Source organism: Danio rerio, chromosome 3 (assembly GCF_052040795.2).
Source record: "Danio rerio strain M-AB ecotype USA chromosome 3, GRCz13ab, whole genome shotgun sequence".
Taxonomy (NCBI): domain Eukaryota; kingdom Metazoa; phylum Chordata; class Actinopteri; order Cypriniformes; family Danionidae; genus Danio; species Danio rerio.
In genome coordinates, this window is record NC_141023.1 from 56,463,417 (window position 1) to 56,485,649 (window position 22,233).

The 22,233-nt window shown below is 37.4% G+C and overlaps 1 protein-coding gene across 7 annotated transcripts in view; it reads left to right on the top strand.

Annotated features, from left to right (window-relative positions):
• Positions 1–20,949, top strand: part of brd4 (bromodomain containing 4) — a 111,542-nt gene extending 90,593 nt beyond the window's left edge. For 3 of the 7 annotated variants that reach the window (XM_087243161.1, XM_087243162.1, XM_087243159.1), the window contains 10 exons: positions 12–388; positions 2,246–2,356; positions 2,453–2,833; positions 7,031–7,753; positions 10,332–10,426; positions 10,517–10,673; positions 11,670–11,800; positions 13,978–14,183; positions 14,363–14,627; positions 18,874–20,949. In XM_087243161.1, the coding sequence (XP_087099287.1) occupies positions 12–388; positions 2,246–2,356; positions 2,453–2,833; positions 7,031–7,753; positions 10,332–10,426; positions 10,517–10,673; positions 11,670–11,800; positions 13,978–14,183; positions 14,363–14,627; positions 18,874–18,942 (2,515 nt within the window). In that variant the 3' untranslated portion in view covers positions 18,943–20,949. Of the gene's footprint in view, positions 1–11; positions 389–2,245; positions 2,357–2,452; positions 2,834–7,030; positions 7,754–10,331; positions 10,427–10,516; positions 10,674–11,669; positions 11,807–13,977; positions 14,184–14,362; positions 15,961–16,131 lie in introns of all 7 variants that reach the window. The other 4 variants (XM_087243160.1, XM_087243158.1, XR_015479944.1 and 1 more) reach the window with 3 other exon arrangements.
• The last annotated feature ends 1,284 nt before the right edge of the window (positions 20,950–22,233 follow it).

Below are 22,233 nucleotides of genomic sequence, written 5' to 3' on the forward strand. Positions count from 1 at the left end.
ACACCCTGCAGCAAGAAGGAGGGAGGAAAGGGCACCCGCTCCATGGCTCCTCCAGGTGCTGCCCCACCAACCCTGCAGCCTGTGCCAGGTCTGGATACTGAAGAGGATCTGGGTCTTACTGGAGGGGCTGCGATGGCAGGCATGGCCGCAGGGGAGAAGTGTAAACCCATGTCCTATGAAGAGAAGAGACAGCTGAGTCTGGACATTAACAAGCTGCCTGGAGACAAGCTGGGCCGAGTGGTTCATATCATTCAGTCCCGCGAGCCTTCACTCAAGAACTCCAACCCGGACGAGATTGAGATCGACTTCGAGACGTTAAAACCTTCAACGCTGCGGGAGCTGGAGAGATACGTGTCGTCCTGTCTTCGCAAGAAGAAGAAACCAGCCGGTGAGTGATCAGAGCAACACTCAAGGGCCTGTTGAGTCAGAGTGGATTCATTCCAAAACATTCAGTGTTATCAATGTGTGCATGCAATAGTAGATAGTGTGTCTCTAAAACAGGGTTCCCACGGGTCGTGGAATTTCTGTAGTTTCTGGAAATTTAAAAGGTCTTGCCGACATTCAAAGTCAGGGAGATTTAGAAGTTTTTGTGTTCAAGTCATGGAATATCAGGAAATTTTTACTTCCCATTTATCAAAATGTGTTTTTCTTTATCGTGTTTTTTTTTTTTTTATCATGTTGTTTCACATGTTTCACGTCACTGTTGTTATGGGTAGAATAATTTTTCTTTCTTTCGTTTTTTATTTACTCATTTATTTTTTAATCTTTCACAGTATTTAAATCCCAAAGATCAATACAGTCTGTAAACTATACCTTGTAAAATCCTCTCCGTTTTTGTATTTTTGTCTGCTTCGTACTCGGCCAGTTCCTTCTGGAGTTGTGGAACATATTTCAAATTATTGCAGCCTAAAATGACTGATTTTGGTTTTGCTGTGAAAATGTATACAAATTTACAAATCCTAGTTCTTTATTACTTATTTGACCCCAATAACCACTTGTCTCTGTGATATACAGTTGAAAATATAATTATTAGCCCCCCTGAATTTTTATATTGCTTGTTTATTTTTTCCCCAATTTCTGTTTAACAGGGAAAAGATTTTTTTTCAACACATTTCTGAACATAATAGTTTAAATAACTCATTTCTAATTACTAATTTATTTTATCTTTACCATGATGGCTGTAAATAATATTTGACTAGATATTTTTCAAGACACTTTAACACAGCTCAAAGTGACATTTAAAGGCTTAACTAGGTTGGTTAGGTTAACTAGACAGGTTAGGGTAATTAGGCAAGTTATTGTATAACAGTGGTTTGTTCTGTAGATTATCTAGAATAAATATAGCTTAAAGGGGCTAATAATTTTGTCCCTAAAATTGTGTTTAAAAAAATAAAAACTGCTTTTATTCTAGCCGAAATAAAACAAATAAGACTTTCTCTAGAAGAAAAAAATATTATCAGACCTGATCTGAAAATTTCCCTGCTCTGTTAAACATCATTTGAAAAATCTTTTAAAAAGAAAGAAGAAAAATTTGAAGTGGGCTAATAATTCTGACTTTAAGTGTATATAAAACAAACAAGAGATAAGGTTTACCTTTTAGCCGTATAAAGCTTACTTTATCATATCTGATACACAAATCAGTCAAATGATCAAAATAAACAAACCTTTATAATTTTTTTCTCGCAAATTATTCTCAAATTTTAGCGATGAAAACAAAAAAAGTTAGCCTTGTTGAAACAGTCTTTGGCTGAATGTGCATTGCAGTAATGTTGATGGATCTAAAATGGGTCACACACTTGAGGAGAAGCACAATGCTCTTCCTTGTCTATGAAAATTCTCGGGATGAACCGTTTCTGTATGGAAAATATTGGTATTTGTTCTATATAAACAATGCAGATGTCACAGAAGAAATTTGAACAGTTTTCATGCCGAAATCCACACCAATTATTAAAACTGCAAGCTCCTTTTGAGCCATTTGCTTGATTTTGCATTAAATAAGTGACCAAACAATCACAAAATTGGGGAGGGATTGCTCAACACAACAGCTGACTATTTTCTCTGTATAGGTCATGGAAATTCTACATTTTAGTCGGATCATTTGACATTTGGCTTAGAGTGGGAACCTTGAAAACTCTTTAAAAGCTGATTTTCATATCCCCTTTTCATTTAGTGCTGTCCAAATTGCATCACTTAGGACAAATAATTTGAGTAGATGAAGAGTTTTTCAAATGTTCTCATCCTTCAGTTCCGGAGAAGTCCATGGAGGCGATAAGTGCTGTCAAGACAAAAGGCACTTCCTCCGATTCGGGCAGCAGCAGTGAGTCCAGCTCCTCAGAAAGTGAAGACTCTGAGACAGGTGAGCCCTGCAGCTCTGTCAAATCTAACTGCATTCACAATGATAAATGATCCGAGAAACTGCAATGCATAAAGAGTCATCTCTTCCCTATCTCAGGGATGGCTTCTAAGCCAAAGAAGAGAGGGAGAGGTGAAGGAAAGAAGGCTCATCACCAGACCACGGCTCCAGGCATGCCTCTGCCGCAGGTCCCCCTTCAACCCCAGACCCCTGCTCTGCAACCCAGCATTCAGCTGAAGCAGCAGCAGCCGCAGCATCCCTCTCCAGCTGCTTACATGCCACCTCCCGTCACGGCTCTGGAGCCCTCGCAGCTCCTGGAAAACCCTTTTGACCCTCTGGCTCACTTCATGCACCTTCCTCACCACGCAAACGACTCGTCCTCTCCTGCTCCACCTCACCTCAACGCTCACCCTCCAGGAGGCCCAGTGTCACCTGAGACGCATCCGTTCCTCAACCAGCACCCCATCCTTCCATCCCCAGGTGAGTGGACAACTGCTGTGTATTACTGCAAGCTACTGTCCAGAACAGGTTTAATGTAGGGCTGCACAATATATCGTTTTAGATCCACTTCAGATGTTGACTATTTTGTATTCAACAATGTTGGGCAAGCTTAACTACATTTCTCAGTACTGTGGCGGTAGCGTCACTACTTTTTAAATTAAAAAGCTTTTCAGTCGTGAAGCTATTATTTTACTCAAGTAGGGCAGTAGCATCCACACAAGTTATATTTACCAATCACGAATCAATAAGTGACAGCACCAACATTCATGAAGCTGTGAAGGCCGGTGTCTAGCCAATGACAGTAAATCCATATGATGGTGAGAATGATGACTTCTACCCTTTTTTACGGTGGCCGACAGCAAACTTTTTGGTGTGTTTACGTCGCCAACCAATTAGGCTAGCACAAGAAATTTGCTTGATGGAAAGATGACTAAAAGAGAGAAGAGAAGATAAATATATATTTATACATGTATACACACACAAACACACACATATATATATATATATATATATATATATATATATATATATATATATATATATATATATATATATATATATATATATATTTGTGTGTGTGTGTGTGTGTGTGTGTATATACATATTTATATTTATATATATATATATTTATATATATATATATATATATATATATATATATATATATATATATATATATATGTAGTTACTAATGATACTATGTTGTGTAATTTATTACTGAAGAGGTCTAACTATATATACAATCTAATTTTTATTACTAATTATTTACCTTTACTTTAAATTACTATAGTATTTTAAATGTGGTTAACACCTGGTTTTCTTGGTTTTTCTTTTCAGCATATTATTTGCAGTAAATAACTGAACTGCACATTTATGCCTCATATGTTTCATTAACAGTTTCATTCATCACTAAGATATGATTGACTTGGATTTAAGTTGCTTTTTAAGTTGCAATTTTATTTATTGCTTTACCTCAATACTGTTATGCTGTGTTCACACCAGACACGGAACACGCGGATAAATTGCGCAATTCACGCGTAAATTGTCGCGTGAACATTTGAGTTTACTCGCTTTATTCGCGCATCAAACCCTGCTTCACTTTAAAACAGACGCGGATTCATGTGATGGGCAGGGTTTTTGTTTTCCTCACTTAATTTTGTTTTCCTTACATATATATATTTGCTTGTTAGTTTAGATTAGTGTTGATTTCAAAAGCAATAAATCTGTTTATATAAAACTTGTAGTAACGGTGCTCATAATTGGTGGGTGCGACTAAATTTTGTCTGGTACGCCTACATTTTTAAAGTTGGGAGCACCAACGCTACCAAGCAAAAAAGCCCTGTGTATATATATATAACATATATGGATAGATAGATGGATGTATAAATAGATAGCAGAAATACAAAATATCGCTGTCATTTTTTGCCAATATCATACAGACCTAGTTTGATGCATCATATTTTCTGCTTCATATGTAGAGCAATATGACTTGCTTGTGGTTTTGAGGTTCTATTTTAATACATTCAGAATTATGCAAGTACGTTAAATTAAACTTTAACTCTTCATTTAGCGTTTAGCATTCATTTAGCAGCTACTTTTATCCAAAGCAACTTACAATCGCCTTAAGGCGATTCATTTTAAAGGGACAGTTCACCTAAAAATGAAAACTCTATCATCATTTACTCACTTGTTCAATGCATTATTCAAAATCACTTCTTTTTTGTTTGTGTATTTCTGTTTTAAGTTGGAGTAATATGAAGTGAAATTTCAAGAATTGTTCAAGATTTTTCAGGGGTTATAAACACAAGCAAATAGAAGAGTGAAGCAGACAGTTAAATTTTAATTTACAGTTTATACCGAAGGTCACTGTATTTATTACTAATGCCAAGTCTTAATAAATTTAAGTGAAACAAAAATGTATAGTAATGTGGGAATGTGTTATATATTTTAAATACAATTGGCCATTATTTCTGTTGTTTTCATCCATTGACTTCTATAAGAGGAAAAAAATTACTATGGAAGTCGTTAGGTGCCAGCAATCTGTTCAACAGAAGAAAGAAACTTAAAGGTTTAAACATCATGAGGGGGAAATAAATAAGGGCATATTTGTTTTTGGGTGAACTATCCCTTTAAGAAGGCAAGTGTGAAAAGTAGTTGTGATATGAACATTTTAGGCATTGTTCAATATTGTTTAAGCATTATAAACACAAATAAAGGAATGAAGAGGACATAAGCTGCATTTATTACTAATGCCTTTATTATATGAAGTTTGAATGTTACTTGTTTTGCGCGATCGTCATTCACAACTATTGTTTTTTGTTTGAAACAAATTTTATTTGGTATAATTTTTTTTAGTTATTTACAAAACAAACAAGAAGTAAAAAAGTTAAAGTGCACGCGTTCAGGGCCAAAACAAAACCACAGCCACATGTATTGTCAGATTTTGGCTACTTTTGTCATTATGAATAGTGTTTGTTTATTTATTTATTTATTCGCGTAATTGGCATGGGTTAAATAAAAACTTTACTTGAGCCTACAGCAGCAGCTAACAACAACGTTGATACGCAAATAGTATTCGATCCACTACAAATACACACATATACTTTATTTCATTTATAACACAGCAAACTTGCAGATTTCTGCGCAGGCAGATCATCTTTAAAGCAGAGTATTTGTTCAGTGTTAGATGCAGTCTGTCATTCAATAAATAGAATGAAGCAGTGATTTTTTTTTTAATTCCTTGATTAATTCCAAAAGAGTAACGTCTGATTAAATCAGCTGCTTTGATTGATTTAATGAATCATTTACTTGCTGCTACCTCCTGAACCAGCCAGAAAAAACACACTCCGCAAAAATCAATTACTGTCGTTATGAGAGAAAAAAAATATTTGTCAGCCACACACACTGCTACTTCTGATTGGAAATATCATGCATTTTATTTTATGCAGCATTTTGTGTACCTTTAACTCTAGGGTGTCCAAACTCAGTCCTGAAGGGCCGGTGTCCTGCTGAGTTTAGCTCCAACTTGCTTCAACACACCTGCCTTGAAATTTATGTATGGCTTTTTTACAATTTCAAGAGCCAAGAGAATGGACTTGTGTTCTTGTGAAGACCGTTCTTGTCTGGTCACCTCGGAAGAACGAACTCGGGATACTGTGAGAACACAGAACACGTCCTGCGAGAAATGGGATGCTGCGTTCTACTCTTAATGCGTTTACTTTCGTCGTTTCATTTAGGGAAACTTCTGAGAAGTTTTATCTCTGAACTTTATTAAAAAACATATATATATATATATATATAATGTTGTGCTTCACACCTCCCTTAACCCATCACAATGACTTCTGGGACATCTAGAGCAAGTTTAGTGTTCAAGTCTGCATCACTGCATCCTCGATATCAAGAACACACACATCCGGGAACTTTTTCAGCCGTCCTCCGTTCTCCGGTCTTAGGTTTTTTGAACCAAAAAAAATCATCATAAACCTTATTTTTGAACCTTGGGTTCTTCTGAAATGACGTTGGAGGTTGAGGATGATGTTACACGAACACATGTTGAGAAACAGCTATATCTAGCAGGAGCTTGATTAGCTGGTTCAGGTGTGTTTAATAAGGGTTGGAGCTAAACTTTTCAAGACACCGGCCCTCCAGGACCAAGTTTTGACATCCCTGTTTAACTAAAAGACTGTGGGCTTCTATGACCATTTTTTGTCAAATAAGTTTTATTAAAGAGAACATTTCAGAAACAAAAGGGTTCTCTGTTTTACATGTTGTGTCCAAATATAACATAGGCAAAGGAAAAACACAAAAAAACATAAGGAAAAACAATATGTAAGTCATAATAAGAAATAAAAATTCACCCACATAACAAGCCAAATTGTTTATAAAGGCCTGTTTGAACAACTGAGTTCTAAGCATATTAAAACATTACAGACAACAGACATGATGCATTATTCCACACGGTTTTTATTTCAAGCTAACAGATAAAAAAATGCCAAATTTTGTTAAATTGTTTGAGTTTTCCTTTCTAATAGTATCTAGTTGGCTCCAAATGTAACAGCTGATTTCTCCAAGCCAGTTTACATGCAGGGATTACTTTTTCTTTTTTTCCAATACAGTCTACCATGACCATTTAACTTTGTTTTTTTTCTCTCCTTTCTCTCTTCTCTTGCTCAACAGCCCTGCACAACGCTTTGCCCCAACAGCCTTCACGGCCCAGTAACAGGGCAGCCCCACTACCTCCTAAACCTCTGCAGCAAAGCACGTCCCAACAGCAGCCACCACCCCAGCAGACCCTGGTGCCCCCACAGCAGCTTCAGCCGCAGCAGCAGCAGCCTGCTCCACCCCAGCAGCAGCACCTCCCTCATCACCCGCTACACGCCCCACAGCAGATGCGCCCAAGGCCGCTATCCCCTCCTACGCTCACACCCCAAGGCCTGCTCTCCTCTCAGCCCCCTCAGATGCTGCTGGAGGATGACGAGGAGCCTGTGCCCTCCATGTCCCTGCCCATGTACTTGCAGCACCTACAGCCCAACCGACTACAGGCAACGCCGACATCACTGATGCAGTCGCTGCAGAGCAGGCCTCAGCCGCCAGGACAGCCGTCTCTGCTGCAGTCGGTGCAGGTTCAATCTCACTTGCCCCCTCCGCAGCTTCCCGTTCAGACTCAAGTGCAGCCGCAGCAGCCAGCGCCACACCAGCCCTCGCCACAGCTCTCACAGCACCAGGCCAGACACATGCAGCAGCTCGGCTTCCCTCAAGGCCCGCTGCAGACCGCACAGACGCAGCCCGGTCAACACAAAGTGTCCATGCCCTCCACAAAAGCACAGCAGATCATCCAGCAGCAGCAGGCCACGCAGCATCACTCGCCACGCCAACACAAAGCTGACTCCTACAACTCCGGTAACAACATAACACACACACACATACAATTGAAATCAGAATTATTTGCCCTCCTGTATATATTTTTCTCCCATTTCTGTTAAACGGAAAGAAGATTTTTTTCAGTACATTTCTAAATGTAATCAGAGTTACTATAATTTAATTATCTTCCTTACAATAACATTTGTTTTTAATATTTTTTTTAAGGTTTAAAAAATCTTGGTCTTAAAATGGTCTTAAAAAGGTCTCAAAAAGGCTAAAATTGAACTTAACGGGTCATGTTGAAACCCTGATAATACAGTGCTCGCTCTTTTAAATTCATATTTTTAATAGGAAGCTAAACAATATTATATTTGTGCATATACATTACATTAGTTACTACTGAAGCCAAATCTGGAGCTTATCTAACAAAATAACTTATGATAACGGTCCAAAAAATAGTACAGCCAAATTTATATGTTATAGAAAAATATTAAATACAAATTTAAAAAAGAGAAAAAAAATCAAAAGAAGCAAAAAAAAAAAAAACAACTGAAAAATTAAGTTGAAATTTTGTATGTTTAAATTTTTTTTATTTATTTTTTTTGCCAATATTTTGCTTGAATTTAATTGTAAATCATGAAATTTCTAAATATAATTAATATAAATATTAATTATTTCATAATTATGTTCACTGAGAAACGGATAAATGGGGGGTACTCGATTATGCTGATCACTGTAGTTTTAATAACACATTACTAATAACTAAATTAATTTATCTTTTCCATGATGACAATTCATAATATTTTACTAGATATTTTTTATAATACTAGCACTCAGATTAAAGTGTTGTTTAGGGTGCTTTCACACCTGTAGATCGATTGTTTTGTTCTGAAACAGGGATTCAAATTATTACAATGTTTATTTTTGGTCTTGGTCCTTAATTGGGCTAATTATCGTGACCTTGAAATTAGGGATGTCCCGATCAGGTGTTTTTCACACCTAAGTCTGAGTCATTTGATTTTGAGTGTCTATCAATATAGAAACCCAATCCGATACTTCTGATAAACCCAAGCTGCTTCTGTGTTTTAATTTGCCGGCTATTGACCAATAGCTTTTCTAAAGCATTGATGCCTTGCCGCACACGTTGCTGTTTCCGCACACGTTGCTGTTTCTGTTTCAATTAAGAAAGTGGTCTATCGCTGTGCAACCACATAACTATAAATGTGTTAATAATAATTAATAAATAATTTTTAAAAATATACACATATATATACATATATATATATATATATATATATATATATATATATATATATATATATATATATATATATATATATATATATATATATATATATATATACATACACACACACACACACACACATACATTTAGTTAAGCTATAAAATTTGTAGAAAAAAAACAGTAGATTCCACTTTTTAAATTTTATTTAAAATTTAATTTCAAGAGTTCAGAGCAGGGGACATTTTTTCCCCAAAGACAAAGATAAGGCACGTAACGTGAAGTGGGCTACTTTATTATAGCTTTGGATTAATCTAATTGGTTTGCCAATGATTCTGGATGAGAGGCTAGTTGCGATCAATCATATCACGTGCTTCTTTCGAAAATAGTTTGTCAAACTTTATTTCCTATTTTATTATGTTTGACTATGTTTGGGTCCATAGATGATGCCATTGTCCATCGCGATGGCCAATAGACATCACATTGCTGAGCTGTCATTGTGATACTCCGCCCTACCCTCGTCGCACCAGCAACCCACTTGCGAAAAATACACACTTAGGCCTCGTTTACACTAATATGTCTTAGTTTTAAAATGGCATTTTAGAGCGAAAACGATCCACGTCCACACTGGCATTTTATTTAGCATTTCTGAACAACCCTCCATCCATACTATACCGCTGAAAATGCACAGCCTGTGACCACACACACAGGCATGCACTGCAGCATGCGCGTTCATCTGAGCATATCAGTCAGCGGGTGCTTTGAGCACAAAACTCCAGAGAGCAGTTCACATCGGACAGTTTATCTAGGATGTACCGCTGGATTGTGTCTCATGTTAGTTGTTAAACGTGTTTTTTTTTATTAATCTTGTCTTTATGTAACAACTCTGGTCTGTTGAATCTATCAGGTAACGTGCCACAGCGTCAGTACACGGCTTAAATTTTTCGCTTTCATGCTTGTACTTAGTAATTTTAGTCAAAAATTAATTCACAGCCACCTATGATGACAATGGATTATATGACAATAATCCATCGCGATGTTTCACATTAGTTGTGTTTGATGCCAAATTTGTCGACATTTCCCAAGTCATCACTATAACTGATATCTTCATTTTATGTTTGATTACTTATATAATAAAGTAATAGAGCTCTTCTCTGTCTTTATCTTGTTTTGTGTCTTTACTGTCTTTACCTTGTTTTATTACCACAAATGTAACTCCTTTTCATCTTATGATCTATAGTAAGCTTGTTGCTTAAGCTGCAAATTTAAAGATTCCCCTACACTTCAGCAAACCATTCAGTTCAAGCAGGATTTTTTAATGTAATAAGCGGAATTGTGAGTACTTGCATTTTAACCATGTCTTTATTTCGACAGCACACCTGCGAGATAACCCCTCCCCGCTCATGATGCATTCCCCTCAGATCCCCCAGTATTCTTTAGTCCACCAGTCCCCCTCTCAGGACAAAAAGGTCAGTTCAGTTTGCTTTGTCACAGATTCTTCCCAATGTCCATGCATGGATTCATGATGTGGTGTAACTAGAGCTGTTGCTTTGCTACAGGAACCACAGCGAGGTCCTTCAGCTTTGGGTGGCATTAAAGAAGAAAAGCTGCCCCCGTCACCTGTGATGCGCGGTGAGCCCTTCAGTCCGGCCATGAGACCAGAGTCTCATAAACATCCCGACAGCAAACCCACAATGCCGGGCCACAGCCAACAGAGTGAGTGGAAAGCCTTGAGTTTCACGCAGGACTTTAGTGGTGGTCCTGCTCTGCCTGTTCAGTTTAAGTTTATTTTTATAGCTCTAAAAAAGGTGCACAAATTCTAAAAATTTAATTTTATTATTCACTATTAACTTCAGCTAATTAAATTGTAACTAGTAGCTTTTAACAGGTTATTATATATAACCATTAGGGGTGTGACAAAATGCTTGCTCCACAAGACAAGACAACAAGAGATTGGGTTCACGAGACAAGATTTTTACACCGTTTGTTAGAAATCTTCAAAGATGAATAAAAACTAGAGTTTTATTCTACTGAAAAAAATTAAGCTGCTTTTTTTTTATCCATTAGTAATGAATGTTTTTTTACTTCTGTTTTAATTAATTCTATGTAGTAAAAGAAATGCAAACATTGCTAAATATTTAGCTATAAAATCTAACAAACTCCACCATCATCACCAAACACATGTTATGTGGTCTGGGAAAAGCTAGAGTAGAGTCAGTAGTCTCCAGGAGACTTGTTTATACTGCACTTCAATAATGCGACTTAAATAGAAATACTCCATGTGTCTTAATTCGATTAGTTAACAATGATTATGATTTTCAGCATATCTAAAGCGTTATTTCATGGTTAATGTGTTTGTCATGGCAGCAGTTGTCACACCCTCCCAAACAACCGAGTGACCAATGCGAGTGGCGCACAACAGGTGTGTGCAAAGCACTCTATTTGCGGTTTAAATCTAATCTTGCCTCCAATATTCGATGCTAGTTTTACTCACACTCCACCATGCTAACATCACAACTCATGAGAAAAATTTTCACCTCGATGAGAAATCTCCTCGCGATTTGATCTTGCCAGATCTCGTGACACGAAATAACATCACACCCCTATGAAACAGTTAATTTGCAGTTCTGTAGCGTAAAGGTGATGTCCATGTGTACGTAGTCAATGAAGTGTATTTGAAATCAGAGCTAAGTGCTTATGAATGTATTTCAGGAGCAGATATGAAACCACTTGAAATGTCCCGTCCTGTGATCCGCTCGTCTGAACAGAGCGGCCCGCCTCCTTCCATGCAGGACAAAGAGAAGTTTAAACAGGAGCCCAAGACGCCCTCGGCTCCTAAAAAGGTACAGGTGGGTGAAAGGGACGGTTTAGTATGCTTCACTTTTTATGTATGGCTGGGTGATTTTTTTTAGATCACTTAAAATTGATAAGAATAACTTTTTTTTTTTTAATTATTCTCATTAAGATTAAACATTGTAAACCTGAATATCATAAACCAAAAAAAATATTTCATAAACCACTCGTGTGTCAGTTTATGACAGGGGTCACTAAACTTGTTCCTGGAGGGACGGTGTCCTGCAGATTTTAGCTCCAACCCTAATCAAATACATCTGGACAAGTTAATCAAGGTCTCACTAGGTATACTTGAATCATTCAGGCTGGTGTGTTAAGGCAAGTTGGAGCTAAACCTTGCAGGGACACCGGTCCTCCAGGAACGAGATTGGTGACCCCTGGCTTATGATATCAAAATGTAGTTTTTCTGATAACTGTATGAAAAACAACTGTGAATTGATTTACAACAAATAAATATAAATGCAATGGCAGGGGTTCTCAATTTCAGTCCTGGATGTCCTGCAGATTTTAGTTCCAATCACAATCAGAGACACCTGGGCTAGCTAATCAAGCTTTGAAGTTGAGTTCACACTAGAGATTCAGCATGCAAAATTCTGTCGTACAATGCTACGAAAAGGGGTGGGATTAAACAAGATGATTAGGCATTTAAATAAGTGAGCGATTGGTCCATATTTTTAATTTCTGTCCAGAGAGGTCATGTTTTGATCCTCAATTGATCTCACGCAGTCAAGTGATGCGAATTAGCAGGTCAGAGTTCACAAAGCTTGAACTTTCCAACGCAGCGAACTGCAAAACTGAGGCACGAGCTTGCGTTTCCGGTCTGACGCATTCGCATGTGTATGAATGGAAGTCTATGGGGAGAAAAGCCCAGGACCGAGTTTGAAAAACCCCTGTGCTATAACATAACATAAGTTACTGTAATTATATACCATTGCTTATCTTATAGACGTCTGCATTCAGAAAGTAATAAAACATGATAAATGTAAATGTTTAAATATCTGCAAATCCTTTGAATGTACTGTGCTGCAGTTACTGGTACTACAGTAAATCTACTGAATGGCCTTCTGACTGGATCTTTTCAATTTTTCTTAGGCTGCATTTGCACTGAAGATCTTGATGGTTAATTTCGATTTTTTTTTCTCTTCTTTTTTTTTTGCTGACTTGCTTATATCATTTAAAAAGTGATTGTCTGCTTTTACACAGCACACGGCAAAGACACAATGAGCAGAAAAAAAAAAAAAGAGCGGGTGCCGACTACCAGCTGATAATTAAAGAGTGTCCTTTTCTCCATTCCTGTATTTAATCTGTTGAGTGTGTAATATTTTAAAAATTCTTTTTGACAAGCTGTTGTTTACTATAGTTTGACAGGCAAGTTCTCATTTTGCCATCTTCTTTTAATCTAGGCACTTTTAAACCTGTAGGCATCTTAACGAAATGTCCGTGGTGTGATTTATGCACGTGACATATGCCACAGTTTTCTGTTCATTTATATTGTTTACATGGCAGATGTTACGCTCTCTCTATTTTTGTCTCGTTAACATGCTTAATTAAGTGTGCTATATGACAATATAAAAGCCTTTTTATTCCTTGTGTATAAGATTTAAGGTTTGCGACTCGCTGAAGTCTGTTCTGAAATGAAAGCGTCATTCACTACGGTTTTCAATGATGCGCAACTTGCATTGACAGGTGAAAATTCGATCTATACGAGACGAGGGTACAGATCCGATTCATATCGGATAAATTTCCACAAATGAATAAGGCCTGAATCTGATCTGAGTATATCAGAATCCATGTGATTTTTTTTTTCCTGCTTACACATACATGGGCCATGTGCGATCTATGCCACATGAGAGAAAAAAATCGTAATTGAGTCACTTGAACCATGCTGTAAATGCAGTCAAAATGTTCAATGTAATGTTTATGCTGTATAAAGGGATAGTTTTCCACTTGTTTCAAGTCTCTTTCTTTTGTTGAACACAAAGGAAGATACTTTGAAGAATGTTGGGGAAAAGCAGCCATTGATAGAATACATTTTTTGGGGGAATTATCTTTTTGTAAAACATAAAGATTGCATTGAACATGATCATTTATCACCCAGCCCTGCTTTTTCATGAATATAGCATCTCTAGGATGATTGTGCTTATTTTTTTAATTTCTTTGTCCCCAGGATGTGAAATTTAAGAACATGGGTTCCTGGGCGAGCCTGGCACAGAAATCCTCCACCACTCCCTCGTCCGGTCTGAAGTCCTCCAGTGACAGCTTCGAGCAGTTTCGGCGTGCTGCCCGAGAGAAGGAAGAGCGAGAGAAAGCCCTCAAGGCCCAAGTCGAGCAAGCTGAGAAAGACCGGCTGCGTAAAGAACAGGAGAAACTTCGGTAAGAGAGCCATTCGGGCAAGTGCTGTTTTAAAGAAAGAAACATATTGGTGCTTGCTCAAACCTTTCTTTTCGAAGCTAGAAAAGTATATTTATATAGCACATTTCATACACAATGCTGATTGAAAGTGCTTCACATAAAGAACACTTCTTTATAAAATGATTTTGGTTTCTCTGAAGGGGTCGAGATGAGGAGGACTCGATTGAGCCGCCTCGACGGCCTCTGGAGGAGCCCCGCAGGCGGCAGGAGCCCCAGCAGGTCCAGCCGCCACCACAGCAGCACCAAACTCAAGCCCAAGCCCAAACCCTAAACCCGGCACAGTCACCCTCGGCCTCGCAGCCGACACAAGCCCCACCACAGTCGCCCGCCTCGTCCCAGAGTGCACTTGACCAGCAGAGGGAGATGGCACGTCGCCGAGAGCAGGAGCGGAGAAGGAGAGAGGCGGTGCGTTAGCTACTGCTGAAAACACTCAATTCTGGTTTATGATAAATGATAGTTGACATTTGGAAGGGGATCAGAAACATCTTGTAGCATAATTTGGAAAAAAATGTCTTAAATTGACTGAAATATTATGTTACAGGTCTTAAATAATTTTAAAGAGTTCTTTATTTTTTCTTTGTCCCTGCAAATTTACCCTATCACTAACCCAGCAGTCATCCAATTACGAACAATACATCACAATAAAACTTACAACAAATGTTAAAGGGGCTGTATGTAGGTTTTTGACTCTTCTAAAGCATAAAATACTGTAATATGTTTGCAGATATCTAAGAATTAAGCCAAGTGAACATAGTTGTTTATCTGAAAAACAATGCTAAAGTCAGAAATACTGCTTTGAAAATGTGCTGAGCATCTGCTTTGTTTTGATCGTTTTACCCGCCCAATGCCAGTTTAGCCATTTTTATTTCAGCACCTCGGGTTGCCTTTTTTAGAAACAGTGCTTTTTATTTATTCAGTCAGGAAGGCTCTTAAGTTTGTCTGTGACTGAAATACGACCTCCATTGGACAGTAGCAGACTCTGAAATGAGACGCAGATTCAGAGTTTCACATGAGGTGGTTAATAATTAGCAAATAATATTAAAATTACCAGCGTGAACATTAGGTGAGCAGGTTACATTGTAACCCTGTGTCCTAACAACACAATACGTGCTGAGATTTGCAGTGATAAGCAATTTGGCTGTTTGCACCAGATGAAACACGACAGAAATTTAAATACAGCCATTTAGAAGCAAAGTGTGGTGCACTTACTCACAAAATAGTAAGGTTCATAATCTTATTGATACATATTAAACCTCTTTAACATTATTAAATGTAGATGCTGAATCACTGATATGTGTTGGCTTGCACTGAGTCACAGTTTTAAAGTTCAATTTCAAACGGTTTGTTTTATTTTCAAGATCTGAGGTGAACTATCTGCTTCTGCTTTTAGTATTTGGAAATCAATGTCTTGTAAAATGGCATTCAAACTCACATAGTTAGCATTTAACACTGAATAAAGCACATGAGGTGTACCCGAGGTGATTATAGTTAGTTTTCTGTTGTTCAGCTGTAAGAAATTGAAGCTGTTTCTAAAATATACGTTTCAGGTGTTTGTTGGAACAAAAACTCCTTTTAATATGAAAAATATTATGAAAAATTCTTTCTATCGCATGTCGTTGCTTTTTTTTTTAGAACACGCTTTAACCCGCCTTTAGGCTTAGTAGTCAGGCACACTGCTGTTGGTGTTGGCAATCTGGCAACCTGCCCTTGCCTGAGTTTTGAACCACCTAGAGCAGGGGTGCTCAACCCTGTTCCTGGAGATCTACCTCCTGCAGATTTCAGATGCAACCCTTATCAAACACACCTGTTTGTAATTATCAAGTGCTGTTCAGGTCCTAATTAATTGGTTCAGGTGTGTTTGATCGGGGTTGGAGCTAAACTCTGTAGAAAGGTAGATCTCCAGGAACAGGGTTTTGAGCACCCCTGACCTAGAGCCACCTGTTTTGAATACCTAGTTGAACCAGTAGGTGTCAAACTAACATACTGCACCTTTAAATTTATTAACAGCATTTTATTAAAGTCAGTGTATACAACTAGAATTTGCTTGTATTGACACAATAAAATAAATGGCTTAGAAATAAACTAATTTAGGTTTTTTTTTTTTGAAGAGGACAACTAAAAGTCTTTTCCACTGCCATAAGAAAAAAATGCTTAGGAATGCTTTAGCTCTGCATAAGTCTGAAATTTGATTTATAATGTTCTTGTAAAAGGGCTTAACTTTTGTCCGCAGGTTTCACCAAGTCAAATTTAAGACAACTTTAAAAGGTTTTGATTCACTTCTTTAAATAAATATAGATGAGCAACATTTCACAATGCATGATGGGAAATGAATTTTTTTATTGCACACCAATACCCAATTTAATACTGAATATTATTGGTTTATAGTGCTGAAAATTATAGTATAAGTTTAATATATGTGCTTAAAGTGCATCTGCTCACAGAAAAAGTAATATCCTCTGGAGTAACAAGCCAACAGTGCATTTCTGCATAGTATACTTGTTCCTGCTGCTTTTAACAGGGCTACTGTGCTGTCATGGCAACACTGGTAAAATTCTAATTCTAAAATTCTATTTAAATTTTACAGTTTATAAAATGTGTTTAATTAAAATCCGAAATCAAACAAAAAAACTCTCAGGGGTAGCTTAATTAATGTGCTGGTGTTCTTTGGGTTCAAGTTCAAGTCACTGGAAAAATGTGGAATAAAATATTAAAAAGCCTTTATTGACATATCTATTCCTTAAAACTGAATCTAAACGGTTTGGCAAACACTTCATCAGGGTAACGAGTTCAGGTGCGTTTGTATTCTAATGCTATTCTAATGAGTCATGAGACCATAGTGTTTAAAAGAAACTCCAGATGCACGTGATCTCTGTAACCCTAATGAAGGCAAGTTTTTTGTGAAACGTGTAGGTGCAGTTTTAAGAAATAGCCATGTCAATAAAGTCTTTTTGATATTTTTCCACGTTTTTGGAGTGCCTTGGACTTATATTTGCTGTATATTTTGTTTTTTTAATCTATTAACCCTTTAAGACCTAGAGGTATTTTGTGAGCACCTAATGGGCCTATATTATTATTATTATTTTTAAAGCAGTTTTATTTTTACTTTAGCAGTCAGCCTCAAGTGTCATATATTATTTTAAACAGGAGAACCTAAAGCTTCAATCTGTATCATTTAAAGGTCCAGTCTAAAACTTTTTTTATTCCAGAATTTTAAGATAATCAGTTTTTAAAAAAGTAGCATTTTCCAGTTATTACAAACAAAACCCCATGAAGTTTTTTTTTCTTTACAAATACACACTATGATGTTTTATACTTCCAAAATAAATTTTGTCTACATCCACCTTTCCCTGAGCAAGTTATAGCAATTTATTTCAATGTTATTCCAAGGCGTTTTTCAGTGGGAAATACTAGTGCATTTATTTACTGACAATGTATTTCCCCAAAAATTGTGGGAATGAACTAAACAAAGATTGTTACAAAATAACAGAACACTTAAGCAAGTTTGACTTTTTCCAAATAATATATTTCCAGTTAACATAAACAACACCACTTACAATGAACAAATAAAAAATAAGAAAATAGTAAATAATGTGTCAAAGTCCAAATAAACATGGTGCAAATCCTCAGTAAAAAAAAGATATAAATATTTGCTTTACTATAAATAGTTACATAACTAAACTAGATTCAATATGAACCATCCTTAGGTTTTATGTGCCAGCATGGATATGGTGTTGACCCTGCTGCTTATCAACTTTTGCGTTGCAGACAAACAGCCGCACCGTCATTTGCGTCCTTTGAAAACAGCAAGACCAGCACTTCGTCTTTGCTGTGTCACTGTTTTGTGCTGTTGTGCATGCAAAGCTACTTAGTATGAGAATTATTTCATGCAAAACTTTTTTTTGTTTGTTTTATTTAGCCGTGCGTAAATGTACAGCCTATTTCTCCTTTCGGGTTGTTCAAAAAGCTGATTGCTGGTTCACAAAGCGAAACCTATGCTTATTGGTTGAGAGAGAGCGAGTTTGAACCAATCTGGGCATGGAGGAGGGACAATGCGTCAATGCATCATGTCTGGTTTTTTCCGGAGACATAAGCCACGAGTGTTTCTTTGTCAAATCAGCCTCGTCAAAATGTGATGACGTAACCACACTGATTCCGGAGCCTCCGAAGGTCCATGAATATAATATTTTACAGTAATGGAAAGCTGAGACTCTCTTTAATTACAATACTTATTGTTAGCTGCGGGCGGCTGTTTTGGTCTTTAAGAGTTAAGTTATTGAATTACTTTTTTTAAATCGTACAAAATTACTTTTTATTATTTAATAAAAGAATTATTCATTATTATTAGAAAGCATTTTTTGGCTCTTTTTTTTTTTTTTGGGGTGCATCCATATTACCTTTCACAAGTTTGTCATCAGTGTTTTTTAAAATAGTCTCCTAAAAAGCTGAGCTTATCCAATCAAAAATACAGTATATGCAGTAATATTACAAAAAAATCACAATTTAAAACCATTTTTCCAATGACAAATGAAGCTAAATGTTCAAATTTCCCCAAATTCCCCAAGATGTATCAGTATAAACTTATCATATGTGTCTGTGTGTCTATGTCTCTGTGTGTGTCCAATATTGATCGGTGTTTTCTCCGCCTCTGCAGATGGCAGCTACTATCGACATGAATTTCCAAAGCGATTTGATGGCGATCTTTGAGGAGAACTTGTTCTGAAGTGCGAGAGGACGAGACAAACTGCGAAACGGCTCTACACGGACAGAACGAACTCAAAAAAGCAGTAAGGGAAAAAAGACCCCATCCGACCACCCGAAACACTGAAGAGGCGATGGATTCGCTGAGGCCCCGAGAGAGAGAAACCAGGCTCCGGCTCTCCTTTTGCCTTAGCCGAATGAGGGACCCTCACACATGGGCGGCTGCGCCTCTCCGGCTTTTCCTCCTGGATTCGCCATTGTGACCCTCCCGGGAAAAAGAGAGGACTCTTGTGTGACTCTTACTTCAGAATATGGGAGCAATGGACAATGCGATCGGTTGAGGAATACCCAAACGACAACAATGATATGTACTGGTTCTCTGTAGTACGGCATCCATCGACTGCCAGATGTCTGTGGGGGATTAGAAAACCTCTCTGTTTCCTGTTTGATTTGCTTTCCCTCCCATCGTTTCGTTTTCGCTATGTATCCCCCATTTTTTCTTTCGTGAGGCAAATGGCAGGATGGGTTCGGGGCACTTAAGATGATCTTCCTCAGGAGAGGAGATCCAGCTGGCCTTACACCACAACACAAACAATACTCTCACCAGGGGCTGTGACAAAAATGACTAAACATGGTGTGTGTTTCACACTGTTATCATGTGCAGATTTTTCATTATGTAGGATCTACTGTACAAAAGGTATTTTCTTAATTACTGTTTTGGTTGGTTGTGTTTGTTTTTTTGTTTTTCTTTTCTTTTTTCGTTTGTTTTTGTTTTGTTTTTTTAAGGTTTTTAACTCTCTTACCAACACCTTACCCTCTGATGTCTATGCCAAACACCCATATCCTTTTACGCTGATAGCCGAGACCCGAAACGCTTCACTTAACATGTCTTTCTAAATATATAAATATATTTTCTTGTTCTCCCCACTCGTCATTTAAAAGTTTAGCTAGCCTTGTAGAAAATAAACCCTAATATATGCATTATTCTGACAAGTGTTAATCGAGGACGAAGATGTACTTTTCATCGCTCATCGTTTTCACCTGGCGAGGGGATCCTCGAGCCTGTAAGCGCGGTTTCTGAGCATCGTTTAATTTGAATATAATTTAAAGAAAGCCAGAACTATTTTAAGTGTATTATACGTATAGAAGGAAAACATGCAACTCTGTGTGATGCATCGGAGAGCGTCACGAACGGAGCTTTCAGCTGGTTACTGCATGACTCCTCTTTTTCTTTTCACAGATCATTTATTACAACTGCACAGACAAACCGAGAGAGAGAAAACGATGTTCGCTGTGCTAGATATAACGACAAAAACTCGTCAACGACAAAAAAAAAAAAAAAATCAAACCATTCTGATTTATCATTGTTCTTGTTCGATTATAGTGGATGTGTTCTAATTCTGTTATTTGACTCAGCAAGGGGGGCGGGGGGCACAATTCGAGACCTTGGCGGGTCCTCTGAGTTTTCTCTTATAGTGTTTTCTCCAGTGCCTGTATTGTATTGCGATTCTAGTTGGCATATATTACGTTTGGGGTGGGGCGGGGGCGGGGCGCGGTCAATAAGCGGAGTGGGGGGGTGGTTTGGGGGACCGAGAGAGCTTGTGTTTAAAAGACAAAAAAAGGAAAGTAAACGTTTTATATTTTACCCATTTACAATATTCAGGTTTAAATCTAGTTTTAGCTGGACTTCTTAAGTATACACCGAACAACTAGTTTTTCCTTTTCTCAAAACTGCTAAGAGGATGTTCGATTATCATCATCATCATCACTGCGTGACTGTGTGTGTGAGTGCATGTGTGTGTGTGTCCTTGGTTTATGTGGCTGGGGAAGGGTGGTTTTACCCGGAGGTTTCAATCGCAAAAACACTTCATTTAAACCATGATGTTGCTTTGCAGATTCATTTTTTTTTTTCATCATCGTTGTTGTTGTTGTTGTTTCTTCCTCATGAAGTCCACTTATATAGCTCTCTTTTACTTTGGTTAATTTGGTCTGTAAAAGTTCAAAGAAGAGAAACACTTCATTCCTGCGAGCCTTTAAATGTATTTTCTTTTCCATGGTAACAGTTGGACATTATGTGCCATAGATTTCGGATTCTCCGGAGAATGTGCTGACCTGCAGCTCAGCAGAGAGTTTGCTTTATTCAGGTATTTTGTTATTTTCTTTTCTTTTGTTTTGTTTTTTGGTTTTTATTAATATTATTATTTTTTTTTTGTTCAGTTTTTTTGGGGGTTTGTTTAACATTTTCCTCGATTACTGTTTTGGTATGTGCGTGGGCTATCGAGGTCAATGGTTCAATCTGTTATGATCATGAAATAAACTCATCTCTTTTATAGAAAATTAAAATGAAAGAAAAAAAAAATGAGCCCGTCTCGTTTATAATTTATCCGCTTTAAACACGCTCCACCTGTTATTGTGTTTTCAGATTGGTTTGACGTGTTGGAAATAGATGAGATGTGTGCTTTCATAAGCGATATTGCTCATTAAAGAGGTTGTGGTACTGTTCGGCACCTTATTAAAGCTCAGGGGGGAACATTGGCCACCAAAGGACGTTGCATCATATTTCACACAAAGTCAAGATTTAGTTTTTCACTGAGAAGGCAGCTGGTTTTTTATGACAAATTCAGTTTCTGTGGTTCATGTGTGCTTTTTTCATTATAGGACCTTGAGCTCTGCTCCAACTTCAGATGATTACAAGTGATCAAAGTTATTTTTTGACCAAGTAGTGTAAATCTAGATGGATGGATGGATGGATATAGATAGATGAATGAATAGATGGATAGATAGATAGATAGATAGAGAGAGAGAGAGAGAGAGAGAGAGGGAGGGATGGATGGATTGATGGATGGATAGGTGGTTTGATAGATAATTAGATGGTATGATAGATAAATAGAAGGATGGATGGACAGATGGATGATTGGATGGATGATTGGATGGGTGGATAGGTGGAAGATAGATAGATAGATAGATAGATAGATAGATAGATAGATAGATAGATAGATAGATAGATAGATAGATAGATAGATAGATAGATAGATAGATAGATAGATGGATGCATGGATGGATGGATAGGTGGATGGGTGAATAAATGCATGGATGGATGGATATATGTATGATTGGTTGGATCGATTGATCGATAAATGGAAAGGTGGTGGATTGATGAATGGATAAATGTATGATTAGATGGATGGGTGGATTTATGATTAATTGGATGGATCGATTGATAAATGGATAGGTGGATGGATAAATGGATGGATGGATGGATGGATGGACAGATAGTTGGATGATAGATAGATAGATAGATAGATAGATAGAT